Below are 13,658 nucleotides of genomic sequence, written 5' to 3'. Positions count from 1 at the left end.
GTGTCATATCCGTGTAATATCAATAAAAACAATTAATTATAAAAACTTTGACCAAAGTGGAGATTTGACAAAAGTCCATATTTGAGTTTGTGCTTGTTCATGGTAAAGATTTAGAGTCTGTGAAAAACGATGGGCTAATATTAATTGCTTTGAAATTATTTCCGATCAACAAGTTTTGTGTTTTATTGACTTTATGTTCTAATAAAAAGTAGTTCAACCTGTTTATCTGTCCACACAAATGAACAACATAGTGCCATGTTTAATTCTTAACAGGAAGTTGGACGTTTTGAAGCAATCTGATTGGTTGACAGCTTTAGCTGTACGCTACACTGCCCCCTGTTGGTTTGGCATGACTAAAACAACACTCAGTGACGTATTTGTGACAGTTTATGTGGATGAAAACTTTTTTGAAGATGACTCCTCGAGCGTGATATTACTTTTTAATACAGTGGCAAAGATATCTGTTTTACAAAGATCCGGCTAGGTGTGGACACGGCCTACAGCTAGCTAGGATTCAGGATTCGCCAACAGGACAACCCCCCCCCCCCAAAAAAAAACAAAAAATAAACTGGTTCTAAAATGGTTTTCCCAAGCTCAACCCAGAGAGTTACAGGTTTATAGACTATAAATGTTTGGCTCCAGTTGGTCATTTTGAGGAGTTGATATTATGTTTCATGGTTCAGACGGTGGAAACCTTACTTCTGACCAGCAGACAGCAGGAACGGACTGAGCAGACGGTGCCGAGACGTGACGATGGAGAACCTGGAACAGAAAAACACAGAGAAAGTCCAACTCAGCACAAACTCAGCTCAGACCTCCAGAGTCTGTAATTAAACTGGATTTAAAATGGTTGAATTAAAGCAGAAGGGTGAAACATGAGGGTCTGAGCAGAAATTACAGGTTTCAGAATCGATCAGGCAACAAAGAGAACATGCCATCATCATAAATATTAGTTTTACTGAAGTAAAACCAAACTGTAGAGCTCTGTTCTGCTGGAACACTCTGGGATATTCATGAAAAAACAAAAACTAAGCTCTCATCCAGCATTTATCCAGAAATATTTTTTTATTCTGTGGACTGAATATGAGTCAAAGGGGCCCTGATTTGCAAAATTCACTTTTTGCATGTTTTTGTTCGTCCATTTTTTCTCCATAGGTGCTAAAAACAGCACAAGAGCTTAAAAACAAAACAAACCATAAAAACGGTCCAGGTGGTTTTTGGTAGTAAGTTAATTTATTTTTCTTGGTATCTGGTAACCGAGATATTTAAAAAAACCTCCTGCTTCATCGTTACCTAGCAACCCACACCGCTACCTAGCGACCCAAGTTGAGCTCCAGTATGTTTAGTCAGCTGGTTTTACTGCTGAATGCACTGGACAATGGCTGCTAGAAAACACAACTTACCATCCAGAGACCACGCTGCATTTTTGTTAGTTGTGCAGGAGGCACTACTTCTGCTTTTCAAAGATGCATGATTGTGTAACTGCGGATCTGTTTGCAGCCATTTTCCAGCAGCAGCTTATTTGGATTTAAAGTGACAAGAGGCCCTAAAACAGCTCATTCTGAACTGACCAGACTGAAATGTCATTATCCAAGAATGATTTTGAGCAAAAATATGTAACATGTTTTCGATCCTGACCTGTTCCTAACCTAACAGGCTGCTGTTCTCCAGCAGCCTGGTGAGGGCGCTGTGCTCCAGGAAGTGAGTCAGACCAGATGTTTACCTCCTGCAGCTGCGATCGGCTCCACATGTTCCTCAGATCTGTAAACCGGGAAACTCCAGCCGCTCAGTCTGATCTGAGAAACCGTCTGTTTGTCCTTCTGTTGCTGCAGAACTTCCTCTGGAACCTTTTACTTGTTTCTCCATGCAGCAACAGGGTTCAGGTGTCAACATCATAGTTTAATTTCTTTGTCATATTTTGTTTGCTAGTTTTTATCAGCTATTAGTATAATATTGTTGAGTTTTATTTCAGTTTTTATTAGTTATAGTAGTAGTTTTTTATAGTTTGATTAATTTTTAGCTGCGGTATTAATTTATTTTATTGTATTGTGATTACGTATACATTGATTAGGTAATGAATATTCAACAGAAGATTTTCAAAACTCCTCTTTTAATATTTTTCCACTTAGAAAAACTCTAAACTGCTCAGAAAAGGAAATCTGGAAACATAATTTCCAATGTTTTTATTTCCCGCGTTCTGATTGGTCCCATTCCAGCCAGATTATTTAAACAGAGGTGGGTCAGTAGAAATTATACTGAAGTGACAGTAGCACTTCTTTAACATATTTTTACTCAAGTAAAAGTAAAAAGTAGCCGTCCAAAAAATTTCTCAAGAATAAAAAGGTATTTGGTAAAAAGTACTGAGTAACTGATCAAATGATCAGTCATTAAATATTTAAAAATGACATAATCAGATGCACCAAAATATAAAGTTAGGTGTAAATTTTGGTATTTTAAGAACCAAAATGACAATAATTCATATTAGTAACAAAAAAATAACAAAAACAGGCAAAAGAAAAATGTTTCCAAATCAATTTCTTTCAATAAAAAACTTAAGAAACTTTAACAGAAACTGCAGGTGTGTGTCTGCTGGATTTTTGGTTAAAACATGTTTGTCTTTCATTCAGTGGGAAAAAAATCCAGAAATTTTCCTCAAGTAAGAGTAGAAATACTTCATAATAAAAATACTCAATTAAGGGGGCGTGCTGTGGTGGCGCAGGGGGTTAGCATGCCCCACGTTTGGAGGCCTAAAAACTCTTCGGAGAAAAAAAAGAGGAAAAATACTCAATTAAAAGTAAAAAATACAATGTAGTAAAACTACTTCTTAAAGTACTTTTTTTTTTTTATAAAACTCAAGTAAATTAACTAATTCTGGACGTAAACATTAATTCCCTTCAGGATCTCAGCTCCAGTAAACGTCCGGATCAGGAGGAGTGTAAACGCGGCTCACGCGTTGCAGCGCCTGAATGCGAGCCAGAAGAAACCCGGAGAAGATTTATCCACTGGAATCTGAATCCCAGACTCCCAGCCCTAAAAATAGCCGAGTGTTTACGAGGAGCGATGGGAGCCCCGGCCGTACAGAGGAGCGCCGGGATTTCAGGATGTTTTGACCTTTTTAGGGAAATGGAGCGGCGCCAAGTGTGTGGCGGTTACCTGGTGGTCCGAGAGTTTTCCGTCCTGGATGGGTTTGGGTAGAACCTTCAGGGAGGACGGCAGGCCTCTCCTCCGGCCTCCCGACACAGACCTGCAGCGCCGGCGCAGCGTCCCGTCCTCACGACTGCACACCTGCAGGTCCAAACACACACAGAGGAAAACACACGAACAGGTTCACACACACCTGGAGGAAAACACCTGAACAGGTTCACACACACACACACAGAGAGAAACACCTGAACAGGTTCACACACACCTGGAGGAAAACATCTGAACAGGTTCACACACACCTGGAGGATTAAACCCAAACTGTACCAGACTCCTAAATACAGGATTTATGGATCCCTAATGTGATTTTACCAGACATGAATTGAAACATCTGGAAAGAAGGAAAGAAAGGGAGGACAAGAAGAAAAAATGAAAAAGAAGGAAAGGAAAGAAAGGAAAATTGAGAGAAAAGAAAGTGAAGAAGAGGAAAGAAAGGAATAAGAGGCAAAAGAAGAAAGGCACAGAAGGAAAGAAGAAATGAAGAGAGGAAGGAAAAAAGGAAGGATGAGAGGAAAGTGCAGAGGAAAGAAAATGAGGAAGGAAGGAAAGGAATGTAGAGAGGAAGGAAAGAAGAAAAGAGAGAAAAGTAAGATGGAAGGAAGGAGGAAACAAGGAAAGGCTGTAGGACACAAAAAGAAAGCATAGGAAGAATGAAGGAAGGAGGGATGAGGACGGGAAGGAGGACACAAAACGGGAATGAAGGATCAGAGGAAAGAAGGCTGGAGGACACATGAAGCAAGGAAGGAAAGAAGGAAGGAAGGACAAGTCAGTTTTTGACATAGGAGAGGAACGAAGGAGTACTTCCTTCCAAGCTTTTCAGAATAAAAGTCGTGTGTTAGCAGCTTCCTACCAGAGCGTGGAAGGAGGAGACGGAGAAGACTCCCAGTCTTCCCAGTGAAGCTTTGGAGGGGCGGCTGGCCACGGCCAGGAGGCTCTTTGGGTTGGGCAGCTCGGAGCCCTGCAGGCTGGACTGGTAACAGCGGAGCCGGAACAGGTCCAGGTTCAGCTTCTCCAGATTCTGCTCCCACTGCTGGATCTGAGGAGCATCACAGACCCAGTTAAAGTTCTGCTCGGTTCAGATAAGCAGCTCTGGGATCAGATTTACCCCACAGTGAAACCTTCCGAGTTTTTTTTTATACAACATTTACATCAATAATGTTAAACCTGAAACTTTCTTAAGTAGAAAGGAGGAAATTTTTGACGTTATATTTCAGTTTGTGTTGCTGAAAATGATAATTACCCAAATGATCATTTTCTTAATAGTTAATTTCTATTAATTAATTACATTGATAGCAACATGTAAAGAATGTTAATGTATATATGTATATTTTTTTTACAAAACAAAAGCCTTGAACTGGAACCTTTGTGCTTTTTAACACAAATAATTACTTTTAATTCTTTTACGTACAAAGGTTCCTGCCAGAACTTTGTATTCATGTGTTTCTGGTACACCCATAAGTCTGACGCACAAGGAACATTATACATGCTTACAACTAGATTAAATATGAGAATGTTACAGCTGGGACTTTTTAATTAAATAGTACCAGCTCTACTGATTAAATACATATTTTTTTTGAACATATGCACCTACTGACTCTTACAATACAGTACACACATTTCAGTTTTTTAACAGAAGGATTATATAAAGAATTACGTAAAACTAAGAACTAAACCAACCAACACCCTTCACATTTCAGATCTCTGAACTCTAAAACATTTTAATTGATTTCCCTCCAGTCCTTTGGAAAAAGGAGGGAATCACCATAGCAACCAGCGATTAGCTACTTTTTGTGTCTGTTGGACTTTCAAAATAAAGCCATCACTCCAGCTCTTTCAAAGCTTATGTTACTGAAACATAAAAAGCTTCAACATTGCTAGTTGCTGCAGCCGTCCAACACATCTGGACGAGGCGTTGACTCAGCGCTGAGACATTTTCCTGCTGTTACATAAACCGTTCTGAAGTTTCTCCTCTGACTCAGAGCAGGACGCCTGCTGCTGCGTTTCTGCAGCTTTAGGAAGGAAAACTCTGTTGGATCAGATCCGGTTCCTGACCTGGCTCTCCACTGCCCGCCGGTTCTTCTGGTCCTTGATGATGGACAGCTGCAGCTCGGCCATCTTCTTCATCTTCCCGTCCATGTCGATCTTGTGCAGCAGCGAGCGGCTCTGGCAGCGCAGCAGCCGCAGCGTGTCCTCCTTCCCCTGACGCCTGGCCAGCAGGGTGGCGCTGGCCGAGTGGATCGCAGTCACCCAGTTCTCCAGGTCTGTCTGGTTAGTGGCCTGACAGGAAACAGAGTTAGCATTAGCATCAGCATTAGTACAGGTCTAACATCAAACACTGCTAATGTGAACCTACTTAAAACTTCACTTAAAAAAGATTTTCAAAAAACAGGCGAGACGAGATGAACAGCTGCAAGTCAACAGAAGAGAAAGCATGAGAAGATGGCGGAAGATGAGATAAAGCAATATGAGACAAGATCCACTGAAGTGAGATGAGACGAGACAGGAAGCTGAGACAGAAAGAGAAGAGATGAGGCAAAGTCCAATGAAATGAGAAAAGATGAGACAAAGTAAGAGGAGTTAAAAAGTGGCAACAGGAGGTTTGAAAGAGAACAAGACAGAATGAGACGAGATGAGACTTTTACTGATGAGTAACTTCAGAGCAGAGTAAAGCCGGTTCTTGATTTCAGGATTTTCTTGCTCTTCCCTGAAGTCATAAAGATTCAGTCTGCTGCAGTAATTAGCAGCGTTTTGTGTCTCTCATTAGACGCTTTTATTTCCCCCCATCCTCTGCTACCTCCTCCTCCTCACTGTGATTTGTGTCTGTAAACTCTCTGCTGCTCAGTTACTCTGGGAGTAAAGAAGAGCTCCCTGAGCTCATAAAGCTAGAAGGGGAACAATTAGGGCGACCCGACTGGTTTCAAATAAATCAGAGGTCAACAGTGGTTCTGCAGAGGAAGGTCGCTGTATCTGACAGAAACACAAATACATTTTCATGGTGTTTTCCCCCAAATTTACAGGCTGGTTTCTGCTCCTGTGTGGCGTTTAAGGACGCAGTCAGAGTGTGGGACGTTTGAGACGTTCTCTCACCTGGAACATGTAGACGTCTCCGTGCGAGTTGCTCAGACAGAAGACGTGCTCCCTGCGCGGATGCTCCGGGACGGCCTGGACGATGCTGTCGTCCGCTAACAGAGCGTAGCGAGGAGAGAGGTCCTGCTCGGCGCCGCTGCTCCGCCCAAACGTCGCGTAAAACAGCAGACTGCAGCCTGAAATCATCAATTATAGATTGATTTTAATGACTGCAGACAACCTTCAATTTTCCACACAAAATCAAAAAGGAAACTAAATCTGAAATATTTCACTTTTTACGATCTCCATCCCTTTTTGTCTCTTTCATCCCTCTATTCTCATCTTGACCTCTCTTCTTCCTTCTAATCCTCTTCATTTCTATTTATTCTCCTCTCCATCCCACTCATCCTCACAATTCCTGTTTCAAGAAACTTTTCATCCCTTTCATCCCTCTATTCTTTTTCTTGACCCCTTATAATCCCACTCATCCTCATTCTCCCTCTTTCTATCACTTTTTATCCCTCTCATCCTCTTACATTGCCCTTGTTGACCCTTTTGAATCCCGCTCATCCTCCTCATTTCTCTTTACAATCCCCTCTTCATCCCACTCATCCTCATTCTCCCTTTTAGAATGCTTTTTATCCCTCTCATCCCCCTATAATCCTCTTCCTGACCCATTTTCACCCCAGCCATCATCTTCATCCTTCTTTGCAATCTCCTCTTCATCCCACTCATCCTCCTTAAGTGTTATTAAAACATTTCAGAGTTGATCTACTTTAGATAAACTTCTCCGTTAGCGTCTCGGTCTCAGACTGATGAATGAATCACCTTTCAGTGTGACCCAGTAGCGTCTCCACTTCCGGCGGGCGACGAGCTCCAGCTTCCTGTCCTTGCTGACGCTGATGAGCGATTTGAAGTAGAGCCACCCCGCGCGCCGCACGGCGCCCTGATCCGCCTCCAGCAACCCGTCCAGATCGCCTCCTCCTGCCTCCTCCTCCATCTCCTCCTCTGCGTCGTCGTCGTCCTCTGACGGCTCAATCCGGTCGGCCGCGCCGCCGCAGCCCGTCTCCAGCTCCCGCATGAAGCTCCTGTAGACGTTCTGCCGCTGAGCGTCGCTGCTCTGGTTCTGATCCAGGCTCCTGGAGAAGTCCCAGTCGGCCGGAAGGAACTGGTTCTGGCTCAACTGGAGGAGAGGGTTGGAAGGCCAAGGAGCGCCGGCGTTCAGGCTGTTGATGAAGACGCCGGAGGAGTCGCTGCTGTGTGGCTCCTGCAGGGAAAGCAGACAGAAGTTTGACTTTTCAGCTGGACTTTAAAAAGGATTTTCTGGGGCGGCAGCCCAGGGCATCATTGGGGGCGGTCCAAAGATTTTGAATATTTTTGTAATGAATGCATCTTTATTTTATACATTATCAGGGGGCATCAAAATAACAAATTTTGCTGGAGGTGGACAGTAATTAGTTACATTTATTATTTACAAAAAATATTTACTTTTAGGAGTAGTTTTACTACACTGTACTTTTTACTTTTACTTGACTAATATTTCTGGATACCAGACCCACTTAAAGTAACTTCACTGAATAAAAAAAACAAAAAAAATCAAACAAGATGTTTAAAGTGAAACATCTTGTTTATGCGCTAGATCTGTTATTCTAATAATATTTTGATATACACAGTATATTTACATTACTATAGTTACTGTAGTTGTAGATTTTGTTTTTGTATATTTAAAAAATGTAAAGGTGTTTCATCTGTCTGAATCTGTAATTTTATTTCTCAAAATTATTTATTTCTTTTTAATCTTTAAAATAGCAGAATTTGCATACAATAGTGTATTTTAGTTTACAATATTTTAAAGTATTATATCAGATATTCTGATTTAATATTTTAAATTAGTACTTGAATAGCCTTTTAATGAATTACTTTCACTTGAGCAATTTCTTAAAAAATATTTTGAAGCAGTTCTACTCAGACCTGAGTTCAATTTCAAGTAGGAATTTCAATTTGATCATTTTCTGGAGTAAATTTGTTATGGATTTCTTGTATGAGTTAACATGTCTCCCTTGTTTATATCAGTTGTCATTATGGTTAATTATTGATTGTTTGACTGCAGTAAAATGACTGGTCTGCATCATCCTCTCTGCTTTCTGGGGGTTTATTTGCAGGAGCTGTTTGGGTTTTATGAGCTGCTTTAACAGACCACACTTTTCCTCTTCATTACAGCTAAATGGGTGTGAAAACACTCTGGAGTCGGCATAGAAAAACAATCTTTAGGAAACATTTAAGGCGACTCCACCTATCGTTTGGATGACATTCGGGGATGAAAATTCTAGAAATATGTTGATTCGTCCATTTTGATGAACAATGATGTGGATTGTTTTGGTTCCTTTTCAGCATTTGGACTCAGAACAACAGGATTTTAAGTTTAGAATCAGCTTTAATCGCAAAGGAATTTGACTTTGGTTCCACTTTGATTTCAATTAATGCATTCTAAATATAAATATAGAAAAAAGGAAAATAAAAATAAAGGATTATTTGTAAGTAGGTATTTAAAAAGTGCTTTAAATATGCTTTTGAACCATACTAACTGAAACACTAACCAACATTTTGATGTGTAATGACGACATTTGGCAAAATGGACTTTCAGTTGGTGATGACTTTGTATTTTTGTGATGTAAAGAACTTTGAACAACTTTAGTACTTTGAACAGCTTTAGTACTTTGAACAGCTTTAGTACTTTTAACATCTTTAGTTACTTTGAGAAACTTTGTCTCTGAATACAAGTAAACCTAATTTATTACCTAAAAAAGATCTAAAAGTTTTCTAAAGTTTTAGTTCATTAGACCTCCTGACAGTTGGATATAATATCTAGAAAAAAAGTTTTAACTAAATTTAACTTGCATTGCACTGTGTAGATTAATATAAAACTAACTTATAGGTTTTAGGAAAGCAAACAGTAGGAACTTGTTTTAAGTCATTAATTCATTAATACTCATGAATAAATACCATTTCCAGTTAAAATTAAAACCGGTGGAACTGAGTCATTCATCAATATTGGCTAAAAAGTTATTTGTAATTCAGTTTCTGTCTTAATTCAAGTGTACTAAGATATGTGGATTAGACCAAAATGCTTGGTAATATTTTGTGTTTTTGCAGTGTAGGTGCAGGTTTTCCAGGTTCCCACCTGGATCCGCCTCTTCTTGCGGCTCAAACTGCCCGTCCAGTCGCTCAGCTGTCGGATCCGACTCTTCAGAAAGTCTTTCCGGTTGTTCCCGGAGAAGGCGGCGCTCACAGGCTCGGCTTTACGATTGGGCAGCGTGTGAGAGAAGTACCGCGGCTCGATGCCTCCAACGGACGGCGCCTCCTCCTGGATGACGTTGTCCATAGCTGGTAGCAGCTGCTGCTGCAGGAAAGAGTCTGCTGACGTTGGAAAGGCTGGAAGCGCGTTTTGTCTGCTGTGGAAGTCTGACGGTGACGCCAGGTTGAGGTCATGGAGGTCAGGCTGAAGGATGACAGAGTCCCCGATGCCGCTGTCCTCAGTGCGGCCAGAGGAGCAGCTGTTGTGGCCTTTGGCGCCCTCTGCAGGAGGGAACAGGAGGGCGGAGCTAAACCCAGGTGAGACGTCCTCCACCTGAGTGGAAGAGCAGGTGTTGTAGCCGCTGCTGGTGTCGACGCTCTGTCCGCAGACGAACACGCTGTCGGTGAGCTCGCCGGCGGCGCCCCACGGCGAGTCGTACCAGGACCCCTCTGAGCTCAGCGAGCTGCCCTTGCTGGTGCGGTGGGACGACTCTGGGTGGAGGTTGGAGGGTGGTGGGCCCTGCGGCTCAACAGGAACCACCCTGGCGTTCGTAAACTCCACCCTCATGCTGCCATCTTTGCTGAGCAGAACCTTGGGACTGCCGCCACACTGCAGGGACGCCTGATCACCGTTAGGCCCCTGGAATCCAAACGGACTCCTGCGGCCGTCCTGCGTCCGCTCGCCTTGGTTGAACCTCTGAGGGCATCCCACACTCTGTTTGGCGCCCCCTCTGGGCGCGGACTCGTACTGCCAGGAGGCTTGCTGGCCCTGGTGGCCCTGGCCCCGGCTCTGGCTGCTCCGCCACCAGCTGCGGGCCGACGTTACCTCTTCCTTCTTGGTGGAGAACCTGAGGGAGCCGCAGGGTTTGACCGGAGAGCTGAAGCTGCTGTGACTGTCTGTGTTTCCCATGGCAACCTGGAAAATGACATCATCAGCATGAGACATTGAGAAGTTAATGAAAGTGGGAACTCTGAGCTGGGATGGACGTCAGACTTCTAGTTGAGAAGTTGGAATTTCAACATGGCGACGCCCATAAACATGGTGACTCGTACAAACATTATTTCGTAAGAATTTTGTTTGCCATAAACAATGTTTTACTTTTTCTGTTGCAGGCGCTGCACGTAACATTGACTTTAAATACACCCTTACATGTGTGTTTCGTAAAATGAACGTTTCCACCACGTCTTACTGCTGTAGATGTGAGGAGCGGCCATATTGAAACACAAAGTTGGCTTAAAAGTCAGAACTGGTGTTAGTCAGAGTTGCTCCCAGTTTCCCAGTGGGAAATCAGACTTTGGAGGGTGTTCCAGTGGATTTTTTCCACTGGGAAGCTGTAATTTCCCATCTCACAGTAAAACTAAAACGCAACACAAGGCCCATTACCTTGTGTTGCAAAGAGATTCATAAATGCTTTGCTTTCATTTCATACACTGCAAAAATACAAAATCTTTCTTGTTCAAATATTTCAGCACATTTAAAAAAGACAAAACAAACCTACTGGTAACTTTTCAGCAAGATTTAAGATCCTTTTATATCAATCGTTCCATAATATTGGTGAAAAGTTTATTTCACTTGTTACATCTTTTTTCATATTATGCAGAATTTCACAGGACGAACTGTAGTCGTGCACCGAACAGTTCTGGTTTTAATAGAAGAGCAGCAAAAACAAAGAAACTGCTGAAAAAAGCTAAAAGGCATTTAGGAGAAATGGCCTCCATGCAAAATGATAAGATTGGCAGAAAAAGCGAAAAAAAACAACTAACTGTTAAAATTCAAATTGACATTCAAAAATACTTTATTTATCCCAAAGGAAAACTAAGTAAATCATCATTCATCCCCATTGTTAAGCATGATGATGGCAGTATAATAATATGGAGAAGATTCATTTCTTCTGGTAAGAAGATGCTGCAGAACCTGTTGTAGATCCCCCCCCACCCAAAAATCTGCAGCTGTAACTGTATAGAAAAGTGGTTCCACAAAGTTTTACCTCAAAGGCACGCCACACTTTTCAGATGTTTGTTGAGGACATTTTATTAACTGTTAAATTGTAGGAACCCCTGGCGATCAAATCAGACTAAGACTGTACTTATAAAGCACCTGAACTCATCATGAACCAACAGAGCTGAAAATTCAAGGCATCAAAAAGCTGCAATAATTCTAAACTTTAAGGTTTGACTCATTTTAACTAAATTATTCAGGATCAAATCAGAAATGCTGACATTAGATTCCTGATCACCTTCAGATTTTTCTATTATTTTGAACATTTACTGATTATTTCACCAACCAATGAAACGTCTTTAACTCTGCTGCAGTAATTCCACCTGCTCCGTTTAACATGCAGCTCTCTCTCTCTCTCTCTGAAATGAGCAGAAATGACCTAAATGACCTAAAATCAGTTTTATCCAGAACCAGGATCTCATCAGATGATAAAATGAAACTAAAACTTTCTGCTTCTCAGTGTAAAATGATGATGAAGATTCAGGATTTTTACCGGTTTTCAGATCCACAGCTGCCTCTTCATTCTCCGTCCTCCTCTGCGTCCTTCCAGCTCCTCTCTCTCTCTCTCCCTCTTTCTGCTCATCTGTTGGGAGAACAGAAGGAGGGAGGGGCTTTGTGAGCTCCAACACACAGACTTTCCTTTTGTACGAACCCCTTCCCCTCCTCCTTCCCTCTCTCCTTCTCTTCCATGACGTTTCTGTTTCTGAAACCAGACCTTGTCCTCCTCCTGTTTATTTTGGTTTTCTGGAATGCTGAGCAATTTTCGCCTGGTTTTCTTTCCTTCTGCTTCTTTTTTCCTGTCAAACATGAAATCTGCAGGCTGAGCTCATCTGGCTGCAGCTGCTCAACCGTTCAGAACAACGGAGTCCAGTTAATCATCAGCTACAAGGTGCTGCTGAGATGTTGCAGCTCCCGCTGAATGTTTACTGAAAAATATTAAGATGCATTAAGCAGAAGGGAGTTCTGACAACCTGAGGAGGCTAAAACCCAACTGGACAGAACCAAGTCCATTTACTGTCCTTTAAAACTCCAGCAAATACTTTTTCACACTTAAACAAAAAGTCTTTATGACAACTTGCATAAACTGTTAGTGTAAAAAAACTGTTAAAAATCGTTTGAAGTTGGTTTTTAACACAAAAAAATCACTAAATGATACTTTGTGGCTTGAAAATTAAAACGTTCCCCCTTTTTAAGACAAAAATGGAAAAGAGAAGAGAAAAAAAGGAAGAAAAGGGAAAAAGAAAAAGCCAGAAAAGAGGAAGAAAATCAAAACTGCAAAGACAAAACAAAAACTAAAAGTGTCTTGCTGACAACTATATGAGGAAGCAAGGCATCATCCAGTTGGATTTGAACTTGCAACCCTCAAAACATCACTCCAAACTCTCGCAATAATTTTTGAATGAACAGTTTTGCAGAAATATAACCTGTACATTGGATCTCTGCCTATTCTGAGTTCTGTATTCACAGATTTTTCTGTGAAAAATTTGCAGATTTTCTGGTAGAGCATATCTAAATACGTAGTTCCATAAAGAAAATGCAACTCTGGAATCTGAAAATAAAGTTGCAATGCTACTTGACATTTACAAAGCAGCCAATCAAAGAGCGGCACTTATTTTCCTTTATGCTGATTGGATGAAACCCCAAGAGTGTAGACGAGGAAAACGGTAGATTTTTTGGTAGTGCTAAAACAGTTTCAAGTTTACATATTTGTGCACATTATGGTATATTTGGTGTTTGAACTATTAAAATATGCAGTTATAAGTATTTTTAGAGGGACAAATAGACAGCTGAAGTTCATAACCTGAGTGAATACAAGGGGTCAGTTCAGTTTATAATGTTCAAATAAAACTACATAAAGAACTTTGAGTAATTCTACATTTTTTGGTTCCACTTTACAATAAGGATCCCATTACAGATGGCTAATAAATAGTTTATAAATATGTTATTAATGAATCTATAAACACTTAAATCATTATCAAGTAAGGATGAGAAAGAGACTATGCTAAAAATATACATTTACTAATGCTTATCTAAATAGTCTGAAATATTTAGTATAACATCTCTGGATAAAATATATAGCTGAACAGATTTTGCAAGA

The 13,658-nt window shown here is 41.1% G+C and overlaps 1 protein-coding gene across 4 annotated transcripts in view; it reads right to left on the bottom strand.

Moving 5' to 3' along the window:
* The window catches only part of LOC102229623 (T-lymphoma invasion and metastasis-inducing protein 2-like), a 42,716-nt gene that overhangs the window by 12,373 nt on the left and 16,685 nt on the right, over positions 1-13,658 (bottom strand). For 3 of the 4 annotated variants that reach the window (XM_023347986.1, XM_023347985.1, XM_023347988.1), the window contains exons 3-10: positions 12,054-12,143; positions 9,449-10,477; positions 7,096-7,534; positions 6,289-6,464; positions 5,254-5,478; positions 4,052-4,237; positions 3,154-3,285; positions 700-762 (exon numbers count right to left, since the gene is read on the bottom strand). In XM_023347986.1, coding sequence (XP_023203754.1) covers positions 700-762; positions 3,154-3,285; positions 4,052-4,237; positions 5,254-5,478; positions 6,289-6,464; positions 7,096-7,534; positions 9,449-10,471 — 2,244 coding nt within the window. In that variant the 5' untranslated portion in view covers positions 10,472-10,477; positions 12,054-12,143. The remainder of the gene's footprint in view (positions 1-699; positions 763-3,153; positions 3,286-4,051; positions 4,238-5,253; positions 5,479-6,288; positions 6,465-7,095; positions 7,535-9,448; positions 10,478-12,053; positions 12,144-13,658) is intronic. The other variant, XM_014472382.2, reaches the window with a different exon arrangement.

The sequence above is a fragment of the Xiphophorus maculatus genome, chromosome 15 (genome assembly GCF_002775205.1).
Source record: "Xiphophorus maculatus strain JP 163 A chromosome 15, X_maculatus-5.0-male, whole genome shotgun sequence".
NCBI classification, from domain to species: Eukaryota; Metazoa; Chordata; class Actinopteri; order Cyprinodontiformes; family Poeciliidae; genus Xiphophorus; species Xiphophorus maculatus.
Note: the sequence above shows the minus strand (reverse complement) of the source record. Positions and strands in the feature narration are given on the sequence as shown.